The sequence below is a fragment of the Pagrus major genome, chromosome 12 (genome assembly GCF_040436345.1).
Source record: "Pagrus major chromosome 12, Pma_NU_1.0".
In the NCBI taxonomy this organism is placed as follows: domain Eukaryota; kingdom Metazoa; phylum Chordata; class Actinopteri; order Spariformes; family Sparidae; genus Pagrus; species Pagrus major.
Window position 1 is genome coordinate 5,909,152 of NC_133226.1, and position 27,928 is coordinate 5,937,079.

General features: G+C 42.4%; 1 protein-coding gene across 1 annotated transcript in view; it reads right to left on the reverse strand.

The window, feature by feature from the left end:
- Positions 1 to 4,395: 4,395 nt before the first annotated feature.
- The window catches only part of LOC141006298 (ephrin-A5b-like), an 81,137-nt gene continuing 57,604 nt past the window's right edge, over positions 4,396 to 27,928 (reverse strand). Inside the window, exons 2-5 of the mRNA XM_073478455.1 lie at positions 14,562 to 14,854; positions 6,376 to 6,441; positions 6,170 to 6,250; positions 4,396 to 4,530 (exon numbers count right to left, since the gene is read on the reverse strand). Of these exons, the coding sequence (XP_073334556.1) occupies positions 4,406 to 4,530; positions 6,170 to 6,250; positions 6,376 to 6,441; positions 14,562 to 14,854 (565 nt within the window). The 3' untranslated portion in view covers positions 4,396 to 4,405. The remainder of the gene's footprint in view (positions 4,531 to 6,169; positions 6,251 to 6,375; positions 6,442 to 14,561; positions 14,855 to 27,928) is intronic.

Below are 27,928 nucleotides of genomic sequence, written 5' to 3' on the forward strand. Positions count from 1 at the left end.
CCTTCCCAATGCTAGATGCACAGACAAAAGCACACATCCTTTTAATAGATACAGAGGATGGAGAACAGACGCTGCAAACTAGGGACACAGTGGTGTTAGCTTCAGGCTACATGGCACCAAAATCAGGTGATGAAGAAGTCTTAGAACATAATACCTGCCCTCCTCGTAGTACATTTTGCTTAATGAAACATGAAACATCAAAATTCCAGGTGGAAAACAGACTTTCTCCCGCTGCCACAGGCAAACACACTGAGCGTATACACCAATAAAAGCCAATCGCACATCCTGAAGCCTGCAACACGGTCATCACAGAGATCTAAACTGCGGTTTTGGCTTGGAAACAGTTGGAGGTGAATGTTAGCAGATGACCACAGACAGAGAGAAAGAACATCCTGCACCTTAAACACACTTTTGATGCATCAGTACAATGAACAAGAGTGGTTTTAAAAAAAAGGGGAAGAAAAACAGATATTGTAGCTCTCGGAGATCCGTCTGTTCGTTCTTCAGGCCCTTTGATTCATGATTGTAACCTGACCGCACTGCATGTTTGCACACACACATTTACAGATAGAGGGGTGCAATGTTGATCCTGTATTTTTTCTTGTTTCATATAAAAGACATATAAAATGAAACAAAGCATTTTTTTTATAACAAACAGTGAACTTTTTTTTTCTTGCTAAGAACATTAATGTGTCAGTTAAATTGCCCTTCAAAAGAGGTGTGGAAAAAAAGAGAAAGTATCGAACACTGTATGTTACAACAGACTAATTGTTGGATACACAGTATCCACGAAACTAACTGATTGGTTTTTCTCATCATGACGTGGCTAGAGGCGATGATGACAGTGGCAGTGGGCTCTTAATGTTGGCTGAAGTAAAATGGCTGGAGGCTGGTAGGTGAGAGGAGGAAAGGATTTAATCAAGAAGTAATTTGAGCTGTCAAATGAAAAATGACTTCCTGACACTAATCAGGATGAAGAATGCACTTATTCACTCCCAAAACTGAGTAATTCCAACATGTCCTCAAATCCAAACGACAGATGGTCATTTACCACGAACTCCCAAAACGACATGTGACGGTTCCCAAACAAACATGATGCAAGTTACGTATGTGATGGAGTTAACGTAGTGTAACCTCACAAACGGCGATACGCAACATTAACTGCACAACATACCTGATGTTACGTAGTTAATGTTGTGCATCACCGTTTGTTGGGTTAAGTGTCTGAATCTATTTGGTTAGGTTGAGGAAAGCAACATGGTGACGTTACATTACATCATGTCAGGTCACGCTACAAAACCTTACGCTCCGTTTAGTTTTGTTACGATACGATATGTTACGTTACGTGACGTTGCGTTACCATACTAAGATAAATTACGATTCATTTTTCAAATCTGTCTCTTGAGATTGATTTTACTTTATAGTACAGTGATGTTAAGTTGCCAGAGTGGCCCTTTAATTGCGTAACCCTTAGAAAGATTTTCCTCTCTGACACCAAGCAGCCTTTGCACAATGACTATTGGGGTCAGACTGCAAGATAAAGATTTATTATTACAAAAAAAAAAAAAAATCATACTTGAGATTACCAACATATTTCATCTTGTAAAATTTCAACTTTTGTAATTTGTAGTAACTTTTTTGTAAACTTCTTTTTGCTTTTCTTTTAAAGTCACAGTTTATTCTTGTATTATCATTATTATTATTACTTTCTGTAAAATTCCAACTTTATTCTGAAATTCTGTTTCACTCTGATAGTAGTTTTTTTATTAATAAAACTTTATTCTCCTCATATCATTACTTTTTGTAGAATTAGACTTCACTCTACTTTTTCTGCTTTGTACTACTCCAGGTGTTTTTCAGCAGTGAAACCATAGGACTTTTACTGCCGTAGGTTTCATGAGGCAGGTAGTGAATATGAGTTGTATCAGTGCTGCTGAGAATGACGGGTGGAAAATAAGGTGAAATCGTCTGTATTTTCATATCGTAGCGGTGTAAATACCAGAGATCGTCGATAGGCGATTCATTAATGGCCTCCAGCAGCAGATGGGGGGTCTCCCCTCCCTCCTTCTTTCCGTCTCTCAGTCTCATAATTTGTAAAACTAGTTTTGCTGTATTTTAGACAAAATCAGTAACAAATGAAATGCATGATTAAAAAATAATTACAGGCATTTATATACATTCACAAGTGAATTTCACTCTCCAGAGACAAGAGACAGTGAAAAAAGACCGCCAAAGTTAGCCGAACGGGAGAAGATTTGTTGAAAGGACGTGGCTCACGGACGGAGAGAACAAACATTGCAGTGCAAGCTAGCTGGCTGCGAACATCGGTGTGCAGGGCAAAGCTTCGGAGACTGTAGATGTAAAGTTTAATAAGATTGCACTTAGAGGGATCGGCAGATGGAAAAAGCGATCTAAAAAGGCTTGCTTTGACTTAAAAAGCACAGTCGCTTGTGCTGATTAACAGTGATCATCATCACCAGGCGCAGACATGCCACTCCACCACAAACATCTCTTGCAAATGCACAATAAAGAGCAGTTTTCAGATTCTGTTTTCTATACAAAAAAACTTTAGTCCATTAATATCAGCAGGGGGAAAAAAGAAACAGCCATCCACTCCTCAACGGTCAATAGTGGATTTGGATTTGCGCCAACCAGAACAAGCCTAGTGGAGACGATATGTTTACCGCTTGTACTACTGATCTCAGCAGGAGCACTACAACGCTCCTCATCTCGCCCTCCCCTTTCCCCCCTCAGGTCCACCAGTGGTGGTTTCAATTTGCCCCGGGAGAACAGGACACCTCGCTCTGTTTATTCCGTCTCCGCGGGTGGTCGATTTTTCATTCCAGAAATAACCAGTACGAGGGTGCCCGCGGTGTATCTTCTGTACAGACGCCACTTTACACGACATCAAAGAGGGCAACTGAATCACGCATAACCCCCCCCGACCCAGACGCACTACCAACACCTGCTCTGTAACTCCCTCACTGTCTCACTGAAACATCTTTAGCCACAGAAAACTTGTGCTGCTTTATTCAGAGAAGAGTAATCCTCCCTGATTAAAAAACAATAATCTTTTTTTTTTTTTTTAACCTCATGTTAGGCATGGACACATCCCTGAACTCTGTAGGAAATTTTGCCTCTATATACAACAGCTGTGTTATGACAGTGATTCACAAAAGCAATAGTGTAATAGTAAAACTACATTTGTGACATTTTTAATGACATATTCGAAACACAAACATTCTACGACTTCTACACCCTGATAGCACATCAGACTTTTTTTTCATCTCGGACATTGTTAAAAACAATTAAAAAAACCATCATCAGCCATCAATCCAAGCAGATACATAAACTGTACTCAGTGTTTTTGTATGATTGTATCAAATAAACGGCGTGTAACCTGAACTAACTGAATGGGTAAGTGTGGTTGTTTTTTTTATTGCCTTTCTACTGTACTTACAGACTAAACCAGAACAGAAAAAAGCACGAGGACTTCACAATAAATAGGAAAATACATTTCGCCTGGCAAAATACCATATCGACTCCTACGCTCCGTTTCAAATATTTTACTGTACACCCGTGTTGGCTGCTACAATTGAATTACGTGATTTATTAAAAAACAAATACATTAATCGATCATTAAATCGCCCCTATCCAAACTCTAAAAGATGAGTGCTTCTTTAAATTTTCGTCTTTTTTACTCTCAACAAGGGTCCTCCACAGTCTGAGACGATGCGTCCGGCTCCATTTCAACCTGAGAGGAAGGTTAAGTCATCAAAGGCCCGCCCCCTTTTACCCAACACCTTTGGCAACAGTCTCTTAGCAACACCATCTTTCTTCTTTTCCTTCCTGTTGGCCTGTAAATGATGCGTCGCTTCCGAATGTTCTTTGAAAACCTCCTCCACTTTTTGATGTGAGATATAATCATGTTACATGTCAGGGGGGTTAGGTGATGTTTTCCTGAACTTAAAAAATGTTAGAAGTCTGTAAACTTTTGAGGGATCCTGCTGTGCTTCTTTGCCATTCAAGCTAAAGAGTGAACTGATTGTGTTCTGTGTGTGTATATGTTTAAAAAGCATGTATGTGTGCTTGTCTTTAACACAAAGAAATGTTTAATATCTGCATACTGTGGACGGCAGAAAGTCAAACAGGTCAGAGACTCTGTCACCTCAGGGCGCCTCCGCCACTGGCACCCACAGAGAGTCAAGAATCACACTAGTTGGCAAGTCAAAAAAACAGCGAAGGCTTCAGTGTTGAAGTCCCGTCCTCTCTCTTTTCATATAGAGAGATTGTCAGTGTTTTCTTTTTTTTTAAAAAGTGCTCCTTGAGGGGAGGGGTTGCAGGGTAGGGCGGCCTGTGGTCCAATCAGGACAGTCCATTCCCGTGGGATTCCTCACACTGGGCGCTATAAAGACAAGATGGCAGCCAGGAGGATGAGGGCGGAGCTGAGCAGGAGGACTGAAGTCTGGCACCGGCTGACAGAGTTCACATTCCTTCGAGCTGGCTCTGGTGACTCGGGGCCGACGCCGTCTGAAGGAAAAAAGAGATAAAAGTTATTACATTTTTAATGCTCCATAAACACATCAGTTTTCTCACACTGTCCAGTCCTGCAGCTCTGTATTCCCCCTCTATCTGAAACGCTGCTGTCTCTTTAAGAACCTCCCCTCCTAGTCTCCACCTAGTCTGCTCTGATTGGCCAGCTTGCACACGCCTGACCCAACACTGCTAACAACAACAGAGCAGCTGTGCTAAATCAATTTTTGCTGGCAAAACTAGCCGCTAGGCTTTAATTATGCAAATATGTGACATGGTGACGTAGTGTGATGTCACAAAGTCACGGAATTAAAAGGTGAGGCTATTGACGAGGCGTTTCAGGAGCTGTGTTTTCTGTGGGAGAGAGGAGCTTCTGGTGGTGCGGACCTTTTACATGCACAAGAACATACTGTATATAAAACAGTGCAGGAAAGGAAAAAATTAAAAAGGATAATAGGTCTCCTTTAAACATTTAAAGTTAGATGACAAGATCGATATTGCTTTCATGTCTCTCTGTCAATTATGAAGCTATACCTCAGGAGGCAGTTAGCTTAGCTTAGCAAAAAGACTGATTATGGCAATAAGATGGTTGTTTTTTTGTGTACAAAAACGAGATAATATGCTAATGAGTGATCTTTAGGGGTGTAAGAAGGTGGATTATTTGACCTTTGGATATAAGAATTCTAGCTGTGTCCAATCTTCATGCTAAGCTATGCTAAACATCTCCTGGCTATAGCTTCATATTTAGCACACAAACATCAAAGTGGCATCAATCTTTTCATCTTAGTCTCAGCAAAAAAGCAAATGTGACGTGTTTCCCAAATTGCCAAACTACTTTTTAATAACCACATGAAGCTCAGCTAATTTTTGACCCCACACCCTCTAGCTAAATTCTACTTACTGCAGACACAAACAAGTCATTTAGACACACAGAAATACAAATGTTCACACACACACACACACATACACACACACAAAAGACAGAAGAAATATCATTTTAAGGATGTATTAGCTGATAATGAGTCATAGATTCATGCTAAGCAGTAGAGATGATTCACCAGCTGATAACCTACAATATTGAAATGAAATAGAAAAATAAAGAAATGCAATAGTGAAGCCTATTATCAGTAAATGAAAATGTGTGCATCTGCTGATAACAGCTATTTTACAAAAATGTATGCCGTATTTAACCAAGTCATTAATATACTCATACACTATGCATACTATAGTAGATATTCCTGCTATTATACGAAAACTACATCGGCTCAATGACCTGATTTACTTTTGTACTTAATTTTAATTTATCCACTGTGAACACATACTCCAAACTTGGTTGTATTTAGTCCATTATATAAACTTGAGACAGTTCAAGACATTTTGCCCTGGAAAAAATGTCATAGAAAACCAATTTTCTTCATCATTTGATTATTCAATTCTTTAACTCTCCTTAATACGTATTAAATGAAAGACAGGTCTCCAGGAAATGAAAAGGAAGGAATATCATCAGCAGACGTAGCAGTTAAAAGAAATATAAATTCTGTCTGTAATGCACACATGTGCGCGCACACACACACACACACCACACACACACACACACACACACACACACACACAAGTATTGTTTATTCCCACCAACCTCTGGGTTCTATTGAGTTGTGACTGTTGTCGTCAAAGTCGACCCCTTCCTGCACGGTCCCAGAGTTTTTCACACAATTGTCTTGGGGAAACAAAGAGGAGAGAGGATATGTGAAGATTAGAGAACTTCAACGTCAGCCTGATCGCAGGCTGGTGCACAGCAGAATGGAAAACTGGGCAGAGTAGACACAACAACGCGTGACTCACTTTGAGGCCTGACGAAGACTTTGAGTCGAAGGCAGCTTCTTCTTCCCTTGTCGTCAGTGATGGCGGCTGTGGAAACATCACGTAGAGTTCAAAACATTTCCAAATACCTTCCTGGATTTAATCTAGGGTTGCATGTTTATGGTTTAAAAGGGCAGTCAACATATTACAGTCAAGAATGAGATCATGATGAGTCATCATCTTCAGAAACAAACAGTTTTGTTAAAACAAATTGAATTAGAACATTTGATTTTCCCTCAGTTCTCATTTCTAGGTTCAGACTTTTATCATGGGTGTCTGCTAGAGAAGGTTCACATGCTTTAATGTTCAGAAAACACTTTATTTTCCTTGTACTGTTCATTGCCGCAGCACCTCTATTCACCCTCTACCAGGTAGCTGCTGTTTTTATTTTTTCATAGTTTGATTGGCTGAAAAGAACAGACAAAGTACAAATGTATATATAAATAAATAAATAAAAAGATTGTGGTAAGACATTTAACATTTGAGAACTTTGGCAACTTTTGTTAAATCAAAAAAAAAAGAATGTTTTTAAAAATAAGTTATATTTCAAAGGTATCAAAAGGAAGTGTTTTTCGATAGCTAGACTCAGATATTTTATCATCAGCGGCATTTTCAAAAAATGTCAGCCAGCTACCGAGGCAAACGCAATTAAGTGTCCAAAATCTCCATAATATCTTTATTAATACAAATAATAATAATACACTTGTGTATCCACTAATAATCCAGAATCACAGGTTATTCAAGATTATCAATGTGTACTTTACTTAGCACTTCAACTTCTAAAGTCAGTTCCTGCTGCCTCCTTCCTGTTAAACTACAATATGTATGTAGTACAAGTCTTGAAGGACAGCACACTGCATGTTGGACAGCAACAGATCACAGACTGATGTATCTCTAGGTCGAGTCACAGTGAGAGCTCCTGATCCTCTGATCACCTCATCTGCATCTACAAAGGCAAAAATATTGTGCAGTCCGACTCCAACATAAGTTTTGAGGTTCTAGTCGTGTAAACCCACTCAGCATTCTCCATTCATATTCACTTCACAGCTTCACCTGAGGCCTCTTCACTCCCCACAATCTACCTTCATTCATTAACGTCGGCTAAGCAGCCAAAATGAACGCTCTCCCACAAGGTCGACAGTTTCTTCATCAGAGGTACTCCACACGCATCTCCCTTAAACACAGTCTGAAGAGCCTCTGAACTTCCCTCTCATCCTGACGTGAAACGCTCCATATTTTATGATATGAAACATCTCAATGTCACCCTCATATTTCCAGGCTAATTTGGCCAGGGGCAGTCATTTCTGCAGATGTGTGTCATGCTGTTAGGCTCACCTACAAAACCTCATTTCCCCTGTTTCCTGATTGTGAAAGGCAATCATTAAAAACTTTTTGGTGGGGTTTGCTGCAATTGTTTTGCAGCGCTACCAAAACTAATTAGTTTCCAAGTAGTGCAGGGGACCAAGCAGCTAATAGAGCGACTGAGGGTGTCTCCAGCTGTGACGAATGACTCCAACTTCTGTCTGCGCCGCTGTCAGGAATATTTTCATGTTTTGTGGCTGCATTTACATCCAACAATAGATTTTCTGTTTTTCCTTTTCAGACTTTTCTTCATGGGCTTCAATACTCTGACCTCTGTCATTTCCTGCTGGCTGCCAAGTCTCTCTCTCTCACACACACACACACACACACACACACACACACAAACAACCCTGAGAGTGTTTGGATATTGATGACCGTGTGCTGAGTATGTATGCATGCATGTATGTGGTTTCACGACTATGTGCATCTGTCCACAGACGTGTCCAAAGTTTGTCCAGACACTCTTCTATCCTTCCGCCCAGACGCTCTGTGTGCTGGATTCTGGCCCAGCGGTGAATTCCTGATAAAAAGCAAACCGTTTCAGTGTTTCCACTGTCGCCCGTGACTCTGGCTCCTATTTCAAAAGGCTCTTTATCAGATACCGTGCGGCTGTGAGAGGAGATAAAAATCATCTTTAAAACTTCACCATGAGAGGAATATTGGAATTGAAGCAGCAGAGGGGGGAAATAAACGGAGAGAAACGGTGTCAATCACGCTGCTTCTGTCTGTGTCAGCGGGTATCGAGTAACTTACCTCACACCCCGACGGTGACTGGAGCAGAACTCACTGTCTCAGTTTCTGTCTCTGAACTCGACTGGCCAAAGCCTCGTCTTTCTCTTTCTTCATGCCTCTCGTACTCCTTCTGTCTCTGTTTCCTTGGCTGTCATTATCGCTCTTTACTCTGACTCCTATAAAAAGTGTACTCCTGCACTCTCGCACGAACGTCGTGATGGACAGATATATTGGACAGAAGAAAGGAACCATTGTCTCAAGCTCCCATCGAGGACGGTTTATTAATCTTGTGAAATCATACCATAGGACAGCACCTTACAATTATTTTTGGCTTATTCCATTCGCACGTTTGGCCACACACAATCAGACCATGGTGCTGCGCTATGCATTTAATAATCAGTATAACCAAACCAGAGATGGTCCATTATCAGAGTGGGGGAAAAGCGCCTCTAACTAGCCTCCAAGTGGGTTTTGGTGATGACTTGGGATCACGGACAACCCGTGACGACCCCCCTTCTCACCTTCAAACCACCTGCATTACTCAACTCGGGTCTGTATAGGAGACCAGAGAGAAAGAAGGGGTTTGACATTAACTGCCGGTGAAAACCAAACATTTCCTGATTTTGCTGCTACAAAATAACAGCTTTTAAATAACTAAATAAACTTTGGAAGGAAGGAAATGAAACGTGTTCATGAGTGAATTATAGGAGCTTTCTTAGCAGCTTTTCTTTAGTATGTCAGAATGTGGGACTTATGCATAATCCTTTTAGCACATTTCTAATTGTGGTGAAAAAAAACAGCTACTAATACACGAATTAATACAGCTACATGTCAGCACTGAGTTTTCTTTATGCAGCTGCTATCTGTAGCCTATGTCCTGCTTTTTTGCAATGATGTTCTGTATGTCTATATGTTTACTGGTGTTTTACTAAGAGTTGTATGTCCTCTTCCAATCTTTCAACTGCATGCCCTGTTTGTTTTTTCCTCTGCTTTATTTTAAGAATCCTTTTTAACACCTTGTTCAGATAAAAACTGATCTCTTGGCTAATTCTAGCATCTTTTAACCTTTTGTTTATTCTCTCACATAAACTAAACTGAAGTCAGTGAGCAATTTATATTAAACTGCAGGTAACCATGGCAACAACACATATGCCTCACACTATATTTAATTTGCTCTCACCTGAAGCAGCCACAGTTTGAATTGATATAAAATACATTTGATTGCCACATATTGAATTAACAGTTTTCAGCTCCTTTGACAGGCAAGCTGTTCAGCTGTTCTCAATATTAGTGAGAATAACCCATTTTCTCCTAATATTAAAATAAACGAGCAGAGAACATCAAAACCGTGCAGACATGGAGTTATATCTGCAACTTTGGTAGAAGATCAGTGTCGTGTGTAAAATCCTGCTATGCACAGTTTTAATTGACAAAAATGAGTAACACAGTAAGTTGGACAAAGTGCAGAGTCCAGACTCCTCGGTGCACCACACAGGTCCGTGTACGTCCACAAAAAAGGGAAAAACAAGCAGCTGTGCAGCTCAGTCTGTGCTGCAGAAAGAGAAATGAAGCAGGAGCCGCAGTTGTCTTTTAGACGGCAAAAAGTCCTAATTAAAAGTATAAAACCACCAAAAGAATGTAAAAAATGTAATAAATAAGAGAAAATAAATAAAACTCAGCCTCCAGAGGAATAAAACAAAACACAGCCGCTCTTGTTTTCAGTCGGTAATCGACCATGGTATAAGCAGGATTATGCACCCTGAGGTGTCATCTATCAGCGGAGATTATCTGGTGTGTGTTACGGACACTTTGATGTGGTTTTTTTGAAAGACTGACAGTAGGACGTGTTCTTTAAAGGAGCACTGTGTAGTTTTGAGAAAGAAATTTTAAAGATCTTCACTGATGACTGAATAAACAAACTACCTTTAAAGGACAACACAATTTCATACTGTTTATATTTGGCGGACCCTGCCACCTTTGTAACTACAACCAGTTTTCTGACTAATTATGACTATGACTTATTTAAGATTATGTGTCAGGTGACCTCTACTCTCAGAGATACTGTTTGTTTCTGAGGATGATATCTTCCAAAATGTCCTGCAGAATCTTTTCTTCCTTCTTCTTTCTCTGTTTTTCAGTCATTTTCCCCCTTATTCTTTATCTTCATCTGTCACACTCTTTTTCCCTCATCTCACTTTCTCTCCACCATCCCTCCACAGGTTCAAACACACACACAATTACCCAACTGTCTCTCTCCCTCTCTCTCATGTCTGCCACTGAGGTCAGAGTCTGGCTTTTCTATCCTCGAGCTACACAGCCGTGCTTCACCATGACTGTAACTCCAGCTCTGTCTGCAACCCTAGACCCAGCGCTACTCAGGTCATCCGACCGCCGCCTGGCCATGACAACAGCGCCCGGTCACACGCTCAGGCACATGTTACGTGTTCAGTCATGTGTTGTGGGACCCGTGATGGTAGCGATCGCACTCTTGGGACTGGTATCACAGATCACCAAACAGGCAGGAATGCAGTGTAAGGCCGAGCTTTGGTGTGGCTGTGAGGTGAATTAGACGGATCCTGATATAGCGGGATGAGAGATGTTTTTCTTGTGATGATCGGTTTATCTTGGGGAAGAAAGCCTTTTGTCTTTGCTCCAGCCGCAGGAAGCTAAAGGGAAACTGTCGGGGCGCTGTGCTGGCGGGGTTCATGTCATTATCGATGTAGATCTGCACTGGCTGTACAGAGCGGGACTCGGGCGTTTGAAGCGCGAGGGCTTTACGGGGAGACAGTCATCTCTCTCACACAGGGAGAGCCAGACTCTCAACTGTCTCCTCTGAAAATTGGATTTCTATCCCCTGAGATTAGGATCAGGCTTTCCCCGCTCCACTGAGGCTCTATTAGAAAAACATGCCGCCCTCTGAGGCCAGGAGAAGCTCGCAGCACAGACTTCGCCGTCATCTCGGTGACCTTTGACCTTCTAGGACCAGCCGCAATACTGATCCCACACCAGGGTGGCTTTCCTCCGGGTGTTTGTCTGGCTGCCAGACGGGCATGCCCTCAGCCAACTGCAGGTGTCATGTATTTGACGTGGCCCACCCCCTCTTCCACACTGCCTTGGGCGAATGACGATCACCACAGAGGAGGACAAAGGAGAGTCTGTCTTCACTGAGACAAGCAGACATGAACCCCCCCGTCAACATGTCATTTACATGGCCTCTTAACAGATTCCCAAACCATATTATGTGCACAACACTGGTATTAACTATCAGCTATTGTTCAACTCATGTCAGAGCAAGACATAGTCAACATGCAATTTGACACTGATACCAGCAGCTGATAAAACAGAGTTTACTGTAACCAGTGTTTCTGGATGTGGATGATGCTGCTGGGAATAAAACAAGGATCCATCTGGAAAAATGTTTTTTTTCACATGTGACAGCAATACTTTGTTTTTTTTACTGATGTCAGTGAGTTTCACAGCACCAGGGAAGACCTAATAAGAACATATTTGAGTGAACAAATAATTACATTCAATTGAAATTAAGAAAAATAATGCCTTTCCTGCTAAAATGGAGGCTTGAGAAGTATAGCTCCTGTGTGTGAGACAATACAAGCTAACTGACAGCTAGAGCTGTTATAGGCTCCCAGGGACATTAAAACTTAAGTACAAATGATAAGAAACTGCATAAAAAAATAACTTGTTCTTTGATTTAAAAAAAAAAAAAAAGGCATAGACTGTCACCAAAAAAAACAAACTTTTTTCAATTCAAAAAATTAAATCACCAAGCCCAGAATTCTGTTGGTGCGCCGCTAATGGTGAGCTACAGGAAGCAGCTGTTTATAGTGGAAAAGCTTTGACAGACGTCGCACACTTCCTGCCCAGCACCAAATGACAGCCTAAGCTAACAGCTAGCTAAAGTGAATATAGTGTAGCATTTAGAAGCTAGATATTTCCCTATGATGTAAATGGAAACTAAAACAAGGAGCTAATGCTAAAAAGAGAGAGTATATTGGACTATTGGATATATTGGCAACACTAATGTTTCCTTTTGGATATTTAAATTCTTTGCTGGCACTTTATAAGCTAATGTAACATGATAATATGGAAATGTGTTTTTAACTTCCTGGTATGTGGCTAAACAAATTGCCAATGCTACTTCACATAACTTTGTTTTTACAGAGTCTGGGTCAGCATCTGTTTTTTTCACAGCTGAGGCTCATGGGTACACAATCAGTAGAATTTTACTCCTTGTTTTAATTTTTTTAAACTTATTTTTCGAGCAACATTTTTGCCAGTGTACACAGGTGGATCATGTACATCTCTGTCAAAGAACACAGAGGTTACCATTCAAAGGGGAATGTATCGGTATATATAATTCCACAAGCAGCTCTTCTTTCCAACTACACACCTCTATACATGTAGGACAAATATGGCTATTATGTGAAATGTTCTGACTGTAAGTCCTCGGTATTTTTCCCGGAGGTGTGTCTGTCTTTTGTTATTTCATCCCGTGCTCAGATCCAGTCTTCTGTCTGTAGTGAACGAGGATCTGATGGATGAGTCATGGATCTGAGTCAGCAAGAGATAGTCCATATGGCCTGAAACTGCTCGAGGCCATGAGGACTGTCTCTGCCTTTCTCTCTGAATGATCAATCATCATCATCAAAGTCTCCAAAAACATCTTCACTCGGTTTCACATCAGCCGGAGCCAACTGAACAAATTACACAGAATTAGGCAATCTATGACTTTTCTTATCAACATCCAAGGAAATGCAATAGCATCAACAAATCTCTGGCGCGGCCCTCAACTTCCTCAACAATGCAGTCATGTCAATTCAATGGAGTCAAGTAGACTAGCCAGTGGACAGAGAGATCCAACAGAAACTATGAGTGAATGTGCAAAAGATCACAATACAAAACACTGCAGCAAAAATACAGCTTTGGATTTGGCTTAACCCGCATGAGGACGATCTTGATGATGGTGTGCGCCCAGATGCTCGCCCGTAGCACTGTCCAAGATCAGTGAGGCACAGAAAAGTGTTGAAAGACACAAAACAAATTTTTACCAGACTGCCTCACAGTTAAATAAATCGTCCTTGTGATCTTAATCCTTTTAAGTCTTTTTTTTTTAAGTTTTCAAAGCTACAGACCATGTCAGGATGGAATATATTTGGGAAATCATGGTTCAGACGGTTCCATCACTGAGCAGACAACAGATCAGAAATCATGAAATGCATTGTAACAGAACACAACATGTCCTGAGATTGGTCAGGTGAGCCAAACTGTGTGTTTCTATGAATTCAGAGTTTCAGGCAGCTTTCAGAAACACCTGCTTTGGGTCTGGTTGCAAGGCTGAAAAGCTGCACCAACACTGACGTATAGAGATAAAACTTTCCCCACACTTCTCCTGCTCAGTCACAAGTCTCCTTGTATTTGATATCTTTATTATGTATATGTTGCAATGCCAAGACAGCACTCTTTTCACTGACTTCTACTGCTGTTTCCTGCAAACTATGAAGTTCCTCTGACCGATGTCAGTTAAATACCAAAAATCTACCGTGGAGACCACTGTATCTCATTTAGTCCCTCTCTTCTGGCCCTGCAGGGCACTGACTTCACTTATGAAAACAGGACATCCCAGCTGTTTGTTTTCCCGTGTCTTCTCACGAGGAGCAGAAAACTGAGCTCAGCCAGTCAGCAACAAAAGACACTTCAGACGAGAGCTCAACAGTAGAGATGTTTTGCTCCCCCTGGCTCGTATTTTGGCTTGGCCCTCATTCCAAGGACTTGCAAAACAAAACCGGAACATTGCTGCTGTCTTTTTTGCAAAACTCCAAGATGGAATTGATATCAGTCTTCTGATGTAACTGCCAGTTAAAGCTGGGTATCACTGTGAATCTTTCCACACTAATGCTGATACCATACCTGAGTTTACTGATGCTAAAACATGACTTTTTAGGCACCTTTCTTTAAGACATGCTTTTTTTTATCAGTTAAAGAAAGCTAAAGAAGCCAAAGTTGCCAATGATACAGTCATTTCTGTAAATAATACAGGGAGGTTAGTGCATACTCACAGATATAATAATACTCTCTGCCAGGGCGAAACTCGAAGCCCAAAGAGAAGGGAGTGAAGAGCTGGAACTTCTCCGAGAACTTCAGTGGTCCGTTCGGTGACAGAGGCCTGTTGCACTCCCAGCGTTTGAAGCCCTTGGCCGTGTGGTCGCAGGAGCTGTAGCCATCGTAGTTCACCATGTAGAGGATGTAGCGCTCGGCCCGCTCATCAGAGACCGGGCCGACGTAGTGCGGGCAGTAGACGTCAAGGTAGTCGTTGATGCAGACGTCGATGTGGTAGTCACCCCGGTAAAACCTGGAGGAGAGAGAAAAGAGAGAAATGTGAATATATGCAGAGTGGTTGAGTGAAAGTCTTTCAGGTCTCTGAATGCTGACAAGGTTTCAGTCCTAAGTCAAGTCTTTAAGGAGTCCTAGGTAAGTCAATGCTGAAGCCCTTATTTTCATAATTCAAAGGCAACCTGTGGAGTTTCTGACCACTAGTAGTGAATGGAGCAATGTTTTTACATGTGGATCTCCGTTTTGTTTCGCACACACAAGCACATGGGTGCCATGGTTTCACACTATCCTACTGATGGACAGGTGGTGATAACATGCCAAGAAACTAGAACAGAAGAAGAATAGAAGAAGACTGCTGGCAAGGACAACGTCAACAATGTAGGTATGAAAATTACCCAAAAATTGGCTTTGCAAATGTTTTGAGGACAGAAAAGCATTCACATTTGTTAGACCTTCAGTTCACCATGTAAATTCAGGCGCTAAGGGTCTCTATGTCAAGAGTCAGGTACAGAGCCAGACCTTCTGAAGGAATAAACACCTGGTGTCACACTGGATTCTGATTGTACTCAGAGAACCGGAGTCTGGTGAGTACTGAGATATGTGAGAGGTTGATCTGAATTCAAACACACGGACACATACAGTTGCTTAGTTAGTTTACAGCAAATGTACAAAGATGTAATCAGGCTGATCTTCTGTTTACAGCTCTGTAAAATACAATACTTAATAAAATCATGTTTGCATTTACACCAACATGTGACTGCATGTGCTTACTTGACTGTTTTAACTGTTTTTATAACCCACAGTGAGGGCCGGTTTGTGCATGTCAGCAATAACACTAACAGGATTAATGTATTATTGGTGAGGTGATTGTTCTACATGTTTACCTGCAGGGATAATTCCCACAAGATACCACATCATGTGATCTTGACCTTTATTTACCCAATGATAATGTGCTGAGTGTGCATGTTCGCTCTGCACCAGCTTGCTTAATGTTTTCTACACATTTAACACTGGGATCCCCTGAAGCAGCAGTGCTCTGCTCAAGGGTACACTGGCAGCAGCTGTTCAGATGGGAAGATAGTTACTCATTGATTTGTTTGGGGAGTCTCTCGCCATCATGCTCCATGATTGTGTGTTCTCCAAAGAGCTATGAGTGCTCCAACACCTGATGACAAGAGATGATACTTTGGGTCTCTAAGTGAAGGAAAAGTTCCCACATGTGTTCGGAAACTGTGGAAGACACAACCAGGCTCCTCTGGTTTGTTCTCAGGGTCTCATCATGTCACTCTCGATCATCCCAGAGGCCTCTTGTGGGACTCATCCGAATCCCCCTGCAATACACCCGCCCCGGCAGAAACCTCTCCCGACACACGCTAGTCAGTCCTAAGCCATATATCAATGTTAGTGCTCAGCAGCGATGACTTATGCTGGTGCTGAAATTAAAGTCCCCTAGCGTTACAGGGCTAATCCCCTGGTTAGCATGTGCCTTTAGCAGCTTTAAGAGGATCCCTCTGTAGAATGAGATTTTCATTAGCCCAATATGACAGCTTGATGCAGGAGCCCCTTGTGGAATCTCCAACTCTGGGAAAATGAGGCCTGTTTCTCAAGCTTCGCCTTGAAACAGCCCCAAGATTTTGCGCCTGGTGTTTACTGTAAACCAAGCGGACAGGAGAAAGGGGAAAAAGTGCAGCGGCGAGATATGCCAGGTATTCATTCCTGAGGAGAGTGATTGGAAACACATATTCCCATAGGCGCCGTATAAGGTTGCATTTCTGAGGCTTTTAGCGGAGACAGATTAGGCTTGGACAGCCGGCTGCTTGTGTCTCTGTAGCTGCTAATGGCCCGCGGTCCAGTATCACTGACATACTGCGGATGTCTTCAATACTCCACCTCTGTCCATTGACACAGTGAGGGCCATCAGGGGAAGACAGGCCAGAGATCGTGTTGAAGCATGCAGCAGCCTGATGATCCGATACGGGTGAACACGCCGGGGGGTTTTGCTTTGACGTGTCGCTGCCCACGGATCAGATATTACACCTACTCCTGCTCCACGCCAAGGGAAAGGGAAGTACCAGTCAGCTGATCTGAGGCCAGGTGAGACAGGAGGGGGGGGTTGAGGCGCAGCTGTTGCCGTTGACACGAACATGTTGGGACTTTGGGAGGCGTGAGTTAGCATAAAGGGAGGTGTGTGCTCGCCGCGGCCTGCTGGGGGTATCAGGTTGTCGTTACACAGATTGTAAATGTGCTGCAGGATTAGTGGCCGTCCTACTGTGTTTGTATGAGCGGATGCGTGTGTGCGCGTGTGTCTTATGGCATCAGCAGCCGTATTCTAATCTTTTTCTCTCTCTAATTATAGTCTGGTCAAACGTGAAACCAAAGCCCTTGTTTTCTCTCCCAGTTTTTCCTTTTTTTCTCCTTCCTCCAGCACCAGCTGAGCGCTTTGGCTCCAGGCAGGCACAGCATGGCCTCCCTCAGCCTCGGTTTCAGGGCTGCTCGCTGATATTATGACTAGCAGGGGTCAACCGGCTCCGCGGTATCATGTCCTCAGCCAGAGGCACTGTGGGAGAGCCTGCTTTGTCCTGCCGTGTCTTTACAAAGCCTTAAATGTTAGCTGCAACCTTGCAAGTGTCAGGGGCTGTCAATCAAGTCTGACCCAGGAGGAACAGCTCAGATTAGGATTAAGACAGTTTCTGACTAGTGGCTTTGTTAGAGATAGGTGGGGGAAAGTTTGCGAAAGTGACGATAATTGTATTCAGATACATCCTGATACTCTGCTTTACTCCTGGCATCAACAAGCAGCTTATAATCAGTCTCCAGTGACCACTTCTGATTGGATTTCACTTCTGGACTCAATACAAATCAATACAGTCATCGCCACTCGATGCTGCAGTGCATTCTTGGAATTGGTTAATACTAAGAGCTGCTGCACCTGTTAAATTATGATCCTTATGCAACTTTTTGCATATTTTTTCAATATGCAATAGACTTGTGATCTAGCCACTAAAACCACAGACAGTCACACTTAGTTACATTTTTGCGCAAAAGAATTTCATAATGCTCTCGCAAAATTCTAAATCACATCTTGACAGCGCCATACGATCCCAGTGAGCATTCTGTTGCTGAAAAGACGTCACGGGTGAGAAGACGGTCAAAACTGGTACAAAAGTTTTTCAATGACTACAACGACTCACCGACGTTGATTGAACATTCACAGTTAGACTGTGTTCCACCAGGATTTGCATTCCTGGCATTCAGCTGAGAAATTTTGAAGTGGTTTCTTCAGTCAGGCTCCAAAACGATGACAGAATATTATTTACACAAGAAAAATGTCTCTACTGCAAAACCCTGTAATAACCTAAGGTGACCGTCATTTCACTGCAGGGGTAAGGGATCAAACTACCAACCTCCTGATTAATGTGCAGGCGCTTTGTGTTCTTAGCCACAGTCACCCCTTCTATTATTTGAGAGTAAAAGCCTCACACAATAAGCCAGAAGCTTATTGTTGGCAGCTCACAGCCTCATAGTTCCAAATTTAGGACATTATATATGAAAAACTCAGTGTGTTTAATGGGTCTGCATTTAGAGACCATTTCGCCAAACAGTCAAATATGACTTTGGAGAACTACCTATCATTATGGCCTCTCTTTCAATCTACTGAACAAATGGTCAAACTTGAAGAGCACTTAGCAGAGCGCCTACCTCCACCGAGGCCAACAGTTCCTTTTAATTAAAGCTATTAAAGGCTATCAAAGCTCAATAGCCCTGTATCACTCTAAATATTAAACCACCCATAACTGCTAAACCATAATTTAACCTCACCAGATCTGCATCGAACTGCACTCACTCATAGATACCAGCCACGTAAACAGGCTTGTTGTTTTCATCGAGATCCATGCATCACGCCCTGAGAAATGAACCACAATGTTGAAAAACGCTAGCCCCTATCTCACAATGTTACAGAAAGAGAGAGAAAAAAAAAATCCTGGAACCGTCCCTTTATCTGGATCAGCACCAAAGGTTAATGGGCTCTATTCTGGACTGAGACCCATCCTCCATCCAAGTTTTGGAGAAATCTGCTCATTAGTTTTTGTGTAGTCCTGCTGACAAACCAACCAATCCATAAGAGGACACGGGTGAAACCATGATCTCCTTGGCGGAGTTAATTGTTTTTATCAGAACTGAACAAATTAGTTTTTTGTGACAAATTGATGTTGATGCACCTGGTTGAAAAGAGGGCGAAAAGACGTCTTAGATATTAGATGTCTTTTCCACGTTGTTTCCATGATGTTTAGTCAGTGAAACAACTTATACTTTAGTCATCAAGATTTGTTGCCACCGGTGACATGACCAAACTTTTTAAGCTCCAACTGGCTGAAAGCTGCATTTGAACTGTATTTATGTCGTGCTGTGAAGTTGGTCTGAGGCCATACTAAACCTTCCTGCCATAAAAGATCAAAACAGCTGATAAAACAGTTAATGAAGGACTCTAAATAAAATATTGTGCCGTGGGAGGGCATCAGGGACAGGCCCGGAAACAACAAGCAGCCAAATGTAGTTTGTGTATCAGTTTCTCATCTTTCCTTGGAACCATGTGCTTTTTTTGCTATCTATTCATGATCCCATCACTACAGATGGGTTTAGAGAGCAGTCAAATGTGGCCAAACATGTGCAGAGGAGAGTCTGTGTACATCTTAAGTCTAAAATATGGACTGTAGGTGTTTATTACAAAGGATGATTTAAAATGCAGTGTGAGAGTGCCAGCAGATGTTCCAGATGTTTGCCAGATGGAGGCTATGAGGAGGTTTTTGAGTGGCAGAAATGAAATATTGATAAGACACGGGGCCATAAACACACAGCCTGGCTCAAGATGTGGCCGGATGGATGACATTTAATCTCTCAATGTCTTCTGGTTTCTTCTTTTGACTTTCCCCTGCTGATCTCCACTATGACGTCTCTACCCTGAGACCCTGAGAGCATCCGTCACCCCCCCAACCCTCCTCCGCCACGGGCTGGACTCAAGTGTGAGAAAAATTCATTCATTTACCGAGCTTTAAACCCTCAGCAGCGTTCACAATCTTCCGCCTTTTTCATTACCGGCAAGACTTATTCATCTGTTTGTCTAAATGGCTTTGTTGTTACAGGCTATTTAGTGAGTCATTAAGCCTTCACAGGGCCGATCGGGGCAATCTCAACAGTTGTGTTTTCCTTTTGGCGCCTTTCTGAGCAGCAGGACTCGGTGAAGGCTGATCGCCAGTTTGAGGGCTTTAAAAGCAGGAGGCAGAAAGAACGATCAGACCTTGGCGAAAAAGAAAAAAACAGCACGGTTCAGCGGTTCAGTGTCAGTTATAAATGTGTCATAATGAGCCATTAACAAAATAAAAGCACCTAAATCCTCAATTCATTTGTCTTGGGGATTAATGATCCCTGATTGGCTGAATTACTCACAGCCAGTTGGAGGGGCTTATCAATGAATCAGTAACCGGAGCTCTTAACAAAGCACACATCTACGGGTAATCCCTCTTTTCACTGAGCTCCCCCTGCATGTTTGCTTTCTTTATCCCCTTCTGTTGTGTTATTGTCGCTCTGCGGCCTGGCACAGGTAAGGTATGGCAGAGCCGGTGTAGACACAAACAGACTGAGTGAAAAAAAAAAACCACAGAGCCAATGGGGAGGAGAGAGAGGGAAGAGAGCGGGAGAAAGTAGAAGAAAAGACGAGAAGAGGAGAGAAGAGCCACAAGAGTGTAAAAGTAAAAGACAGGAGAGGTAGTAGAGGAAAGATATTGTCATCAACAGTGCATATAACTTAAACTCTAACTAAAAGATCAGCGTGAGAACTTTGTCTCTATTTGCTCAATATTTAATGGCAGATTACATGACCATTTCCAGGAAACTTCAAAGGAAATTCTTAGGAAATTGGAGAGCCGTACATCCCATAAAAGTGGTACTGTTTTATTTCCTAACTTCAAGGACCAAATGCTGTTTTCAAAGTCCTCTCCAAATTGCCCGGAAAAATTTAATTCTGGTGTAGGAACAGTGAATGCTTTGTGTTTTTTCTGTTTTATGTTGTTGGCAGGAATACAAAAGAAAAAAGAAACTCTTGAACTGTCTCCCTCACTGCTGGTGAACACTTTTGTGAAGTTGGGCTTTTTATTTAGGTGTGCAGACATTTTTTTTTATTATTTGTTGACACTAAAGGAAAAGTTCACCCAAAAATGAATTTTCAGTAACAATCCTCTCACACCCATGCTGATGAAAAGTCGGGTAAAGTTTCTTAGTCCACAAAACATTTCTGGAGCTTCACAGAAAAACAGCTTTGCAGCATTCTCCTAAACAACTTATAAACAAACAACTTGAAACTCATAAATTACAAAAAAAAAATCTCCAGAAACCCTGAGATCCTGAACTGATTTGAAAAGACCTTATTTACACCCTGGATGCAGGTCAAGCTTGTGTACACACTTCAAGTGGTGTGTGTGCTAACACTTTTAGCTTTGTGGCTACAGTGAAGATTTGAGCTTTAGAAATGCTGTAAATAAAGTCTGTTCAAATTGATTTAGTATCTCAGGGCTTCTGGAGACTTTGATTGAACCAGATTGTTTAGAGCCATTTTCTGTGTATTTCCTTTCCTTTTCTTTTTTCTTTTTTCTTTTTCTCTCAACTCTCTAAGAAAAATGCGGGTAAGTAAATAAATTACTGAATTCTCATTTTTGTGTGACTTTTTAGTCAGCTTTAGTATTTTCAGTTGGAAAAACAAACAAACAAACAAACAACTAAAATCAGCCAAAAATATTTAGGTCAGTTTGAAACTGTAGCACATCACAAAGGAGAGGATATAGAGATATAGAGAGAAATAAAAACTAGACATGGGTTCAGAGAAAGAGCGCGGAGGAGCAAGTGAAGAAGCAAGAGAGGAGAGGGAAAGAAGAAAGAAGATAATAGAGGAGAGAGATGAGAAAAGACTGGAGGAATAGAAGGTGATGGAGTGAGGAGCAAAGAGATAAACACAAGATAGTCGAGGAGCAGGAGACAAAAAGAGAGGAAGAATACGAGGAATGTAGAAGACTTTAGAGCAAAATAGGGAAGAAGGGAGGAGGGAACCGAGGGAAAAGAGAGGAGAAGACAGTAGATGGGAGGAGAGCTCAGAGGAAAGAGGGGTAGAAAAGAGGAAAGATGGTGGAATGTAAGTAGTCAAGGAATAGAAAAGGATAAGAGATCGACAAAAAGAAGAGGAGTATGTAACAAACAAGAATGGGGGACAGAAGAATGAGGAAAGAAGAGAGAAGTAAGAAGAATGTAGACAAAACAGGAGGGTGGAAGAAAGCAGAAGGGAGGAGGAGGAGAGGAGAAGAGGATAAAGCCCTCCTGTTGTTTCCTCATGAACACAGTTGGGTCAGACAAGGGGCAGCTTCCCAGGGTTATCCCACAAAGACAGAGAAGAGGAGATGCTTTCAGCCCACAGAAACACATGAAGCTCCTGTCTCAACACACACACACACACACACACACACAGGATAATGTCTGCACTGAAAGACACAGACCGCAGAGTGCAGACCTCATGTTGCTTCTATATCAAGTCCCTCAATTTCCTCCTCCACAAACCGATGTGTACTAACTGTCTTTCTAAACAACACCATGGAAACCTGCACTTCCTGATTACAGCCTCTAGGGGGAACTCTTTATGGGGCCAAAAAAGGGGGTAATCAGGTCATGTGACGTGATGTCACCAGATGGGGTCTGTCTGTCCCGTTGCCCTCAGGGTGGGGAGGTCTGATCACCCTCCCTCCACCTGTCCCATCATTCAGCTTTGTTCACCGCTGGGAGGTTAAAGCCATTATTACTTAGTTGTCTAATTACATACACACACATCTGTCCGGAGACTCACAAACACACACAGAATCTATTTGAACACATAATGTGTCTGCCAGGGGGCTCAGTCCGACTGGGCGTTGACAGCGCGGAGATGGGAAAAATGGAGGCTGTAAAGTATAGACAGTTCTCTGTTTCTGTGTTTTTCCTGCTGGGAACAAAACCAGAGGAGGTGAATAATTGGCCTCAGATTGAAAACACATTGCTGCTTGTGGGAAGGCACCTCGGATAGTTAAAAAACTAAAACAGAGGCTGGAGAGAGTGGAAGCGGAGACGGGGGGGAATGAGAGCGGACGGTCTGTTTATGGACGGCGGTGGTCCTGACTGTGCCAATCACTAAGTTGTCCTTCAGTGCAGCTGCAGACACACTGTGTGCCAGGCTAAGTGAGTGCACACAGACAGGGAATGTCTTATGTAAAGCTTCATGTATATTCTAAACTCTGTCTGTCTGCAAATGAGGACCTGCTGCCTCTGAGGCGCGTGTCAGTGCACACTGTAAAGAAACAGATAAAACTCATTATGAAAGCATAACTTTCTTCAATATATACGTTTAGGAGTATAACAATGTTTTTCTACATTGTTTTTAATTTAATAAAAAAACAAATCCTCAAATATTTTGTCTTAAAATGTTGTTGAAATACAAGCACTCTAGTTCGGGCTTTATTTTAAAGGGATGTAATTTTCTAATAATAAAGTTTCCTGGAAAAACTACATAATTATACTGTAGTGTTATAGAAAATACAAGTGTTGGAAAAAGTAGAGTAAAAGTAAAGACATTGTGTTAAAATGTTACTGTGATCAAAGTGAAAGTCACCCATACGTTACTACTTGAGTAAAAGTATCTGGCAATGCTCTACTTTTGCTCTGATGCACACATAATCTGCAAAGTAACTAAAGTTGTAAATGTAGTGGAGTAAAAAGTACAACTTTTGACTCCTTTTGACTTTTTGATCCTTTGAGTTAAATTGTATTCATTATTGGAATCTTTATTATAAATGACACCAAAACTCAGACTAACAACAGTCTAAAGGTCTTGCAAAAACTCACTTTTATGACTCTATAACTCATTAGTTCTCGCTGGACTTACTTTATCAGCTGACCACTGTGTGTATTTCCCCCAAAACATAGCTGACAATCAGAGCGTGATTTACTTGATTTGAGTGAACTGACCCTTTAAGGTGAATATTGCTGACTGTGTCAGACAAGAGGGTCTGGATGAGGCAGGTTAATTACTGACAACGCTATTCTGGTGTCAGGGGGGTCAAAGCAGCAACAGAAGCATGGGGTTAGTGTCAGTCAACACACACACACACACACACACACACACACACACACACACACACACACACACACAAACACACAGCATGTCTCCGTCATTCAGTCAGTGTAAAACCCCATGGGGCCGACAGAGCGACTCATAAACCCCCTCTGTGCCAAAGATGGTTGTTCAGGTTGCCATGACGCCGGTTTACAACAACACAATGTTCCAACCACAGAACCGGCGCTTCCGACAAACACACAGCGTTCATACCTGCAGGTGTATGCATGCAGGCGCGCATATGTGTCGGCCCAGACACACACACACACACACACACACACACACACACACACCACCACCAGCCCTAACGTCACATAACTCCAGGAGGCCCAGAGCCGGTCCTGTTAAAATAACCCCACTGAAATATGTCCCATCAGCACCTGCTGGACATACTGAGGAACATGATGCTACAGATCACTGAATACACACATAGTGATGATCATACAGTATAGTAAGTGGATGATTTTTTTTAATCTAGCTTCAGAGCACACGGTCAGCGTGTAACCTCCGGGAGCAGCTCAACATCCCAGGATGCCTCCCATCAGATGAGCTGCTCACCGCGCTCGGCTGATATCGATCTGACACCTTAGACTCTGAGCTGAGGTCAGGGGTTAGTGACAGCCCATTATTCAGCCTCAGAGCCAGTGTTTGGCCAGAGTCTGAGCCCAGGTGACAGAGTGACCTCGCTGTCGTCCATCTTAGGAGCTGCTGAGGGATGGAAGGTGAAGTTTAAAAAGTCTCTTAAAAAAAACTCAATTCCCCATGAAGTGCTTCACGCTTCATTCACTGCTGTGTGTCCTTCCTGTAAACTGGACTCCTCTCTCTCTCTCTCTCCTTCTCTCTGACTCTCTTTCTGCTCAGAGAGAATCCCATCATCCTCTTCTTGCTTATTTACTAAAGGTTTCTTGCTAAGGTATCTTTAAAATAGAGCTGCAACAATTAAGTAAAGTCCTTGTTAACTTCTAATGATTTCAGCTTTTTTAAATATTATATAAATATCATATTACATAATAAGTAAATATTAACATTATATCATTTTCTGTTTTCTTTCCTAACTTTTCATTATTTTTTAAACATCTTTTAAACAGAACACATTTTTTGATATTTCATATTTTCCCTTAACACTGGTTGTGTTCAGTTGGCTATCGCTGTCCTGTGAGCACAGCTGCTTTGAGTGACATTTAAAAGTTAAGACTCCAGAATGGACCCTCGGGCTGCAACTAGCAATTATTTTCATTGTCGATAAATCTGTTGATTAGTTTTGATAAATCAATTAGTTGTTTGGTCTTTTAAATGTCAGAAAATGCTGGAAAATATCGATCAGTGTTGCCCAGATCCCAAGATGACGTCCTCAAATGTCTTGTTTTGACCACAACTCAAATATAATCAGTTTACTGCCACAGAGGAGGAAATAAACCAGAAAGTATTCACATTTTTTAAAGCTGGATTCAGAGAATATAAAAAAAGATTAACTGATTATCAAAATAGAGATTAATTAGTAAAATAATTGACAACTAATTTATTAGTTGTTGCAGCTCTCAGGGACACACAGAGCAGACATGTATGTGGTTCTGTTTTTCTGTTCACAAACGTGCAGTAGGTGTGCACAATGTACTTACACCCCCGAGTGCTTGAGCTGATGATGGACAAACTCAGAATGTAGAATTTGAGCAACTAACTAAAACAAGAAAAGTGACTCTGACTACCTCCAAGTTATTCGTTTAGTCTAAAATCAGTTTTTATCTTTTGTTTATTTTATTTATTTGATGCTGCACATGTGTGAGCAAAGAGCTCAAAGAGCAAACACTTACACTGGATGAATCTATATATTGATGTAGATGCGGGCTGCATTCATGTGTAAGCACACTTTAAACATTGATTGATTGATTTCCTCAACACTTTTCAGGAGGAAAAGGATAAAAGTAAAGCAGAAAGATAAGAAGAATACAAGGAGGGATACTTAACCCCACAGAGGTAAGACTAATGCACGCACACACACACAGAGAGAGAGAGAGAGAGAGAGAGAGAGAGAGAGAGAGAGAGAGAGAGAGAGAGAAACCCAGATGCGAGCTAACCTAAGCAGTAGTGAGTTCTACAGGAAGGCCCCACCTGAAGCTGACTTCACTAACACAGCCCTGATCGCTCTGCAGGCCCCGAGACTCAGACCTCTGACCTCCCTCCCCAGGGGCGATCCGAGCCCCCTGCGCTGCCCTATCACTTTACTGCACCCCAGGGAGCCGTGGCCCCACCCGCCCCGGGCCCAACACACTCTGAACCCACAACCAAGAAGAGGGGGGAGGGGACGGCGGTGAGGAGAGGAACCCACAGCGTCTGGACTCAATCACCCGCCCATGACAAGCCTGCAAAGCTCTCACACACCACCACCGCTGCATGCACACATACGCACACACACCAACACCAGCACTTATCCACCAGTGAGGTCTCACACACATCAAAGTGCGGTGGGGCTGACTTGGTTGAGTAATAGGCGTTCTGTGGGGAGATGGTGAAATGCTAAAAACTCAGGCTCGGAAAATTTGTTGTGTTCATGGTTCTGAGAAGAGAGGGGGCGAGGGGAAAGGGTGAGAGAGGAGTGTAGTCAAGGTTTGAAAGGGAGAGAGAGGGGGGAAGAGAGGGCAGAGTGAAAGATCTACTAGTGGGAGAAATGTGAAAGAAGAAGCCAAAACGATGTGAGAAAATGTGAGAGAGGGGAGTGGGAGAGAGCACATCGTTGATTTAAAACTCCCATAGGTGCAGTATAAGAGCTAGGAGGTCTCTGTGCATGTGGGTCTGAGAAAGCTGAGTTTAATTGTATGGCCTGGTATCAAGGCTCTAAACATCAACAGCTCCCGACCCCACACAACCTCTCAAACAAACTCCTACAGACAGAGAAAGAAATAAAAACCTTTGTGTCCATCTCAGACATGTGTCATTCATGTATTTCAACTCATAACTTTCAGGCAAGCGCTCCACAGCGGGCGGATGACAACAGGGAGACTCTGCGGAGGTCACCGCGTCATGCATGCCGAGGGTCACGTACCCAAAGTAGGCAGCTGAAGTCATCGGTAGACTACTTATGATATAAAAAGGTAATGAGCAGAGAAGCCGACATCAGACTGTCCTTGAAGTTCAGCTTTTAGTCAAAAACGAACCAACCTTTACTGTGAGATGTATTAAACAACTTGTCAAGTTTCTTCCCTCTATAATTTGTCCGTGATTACAGTGATTGCTGTGACTCACACGTCACGGTGGTCCTTCCTGCTGAAAAACACTTTAACTTTTCAGGAGATGTAGATGTGGCCCTCTTGTCAAATTGCCAACTAAGTGATGAGAGATTAGAGAGGACCACACTGTATTCCTCTCTGTTCCCGTCGTTTAACACTCCCAGCATCTTAAGCACACATCGCACTGTGTTAGAGAAAGGCAAGCAGTCGGCCGTATATGTGTGTGTGGGCACGCTGCTGCAGGTACAGGGGAGGGGATGACCCCCAGTGTGCCAACGCAGTGATCCCATTGAAATGAATGAGGTGGTTGCATTATACACAGGGCTTTTACTGGTCATTGAAAGCATGTTGAAGGGACATTAGACCTTTTTACAAGTAGAGGTAAGTGTCAGGGATTAAGGGTAAGTGCAGAAATGGAATACAATATTCTTCACTATGTTTTCATTAAGGTATAATCACCTCAAACTAAGAATGGTCGTGTTTTTAAATCTACAGAGGGAGCAGGTCCTCTTCCGCGGAGTCCACCATGTTGCATCGCCATGATTCTACAGTAGCCCAGAACAGACAAACTAATCAATGGCTCTGGAGAGGGCTTTGGTGTTTTTGTGCGTTTTATCGTCCACCATAGGGAAGGGTGAGACAACGGGTGTTCGGTTGGTTGCAGAGTGCAACCTCACCACTAGAT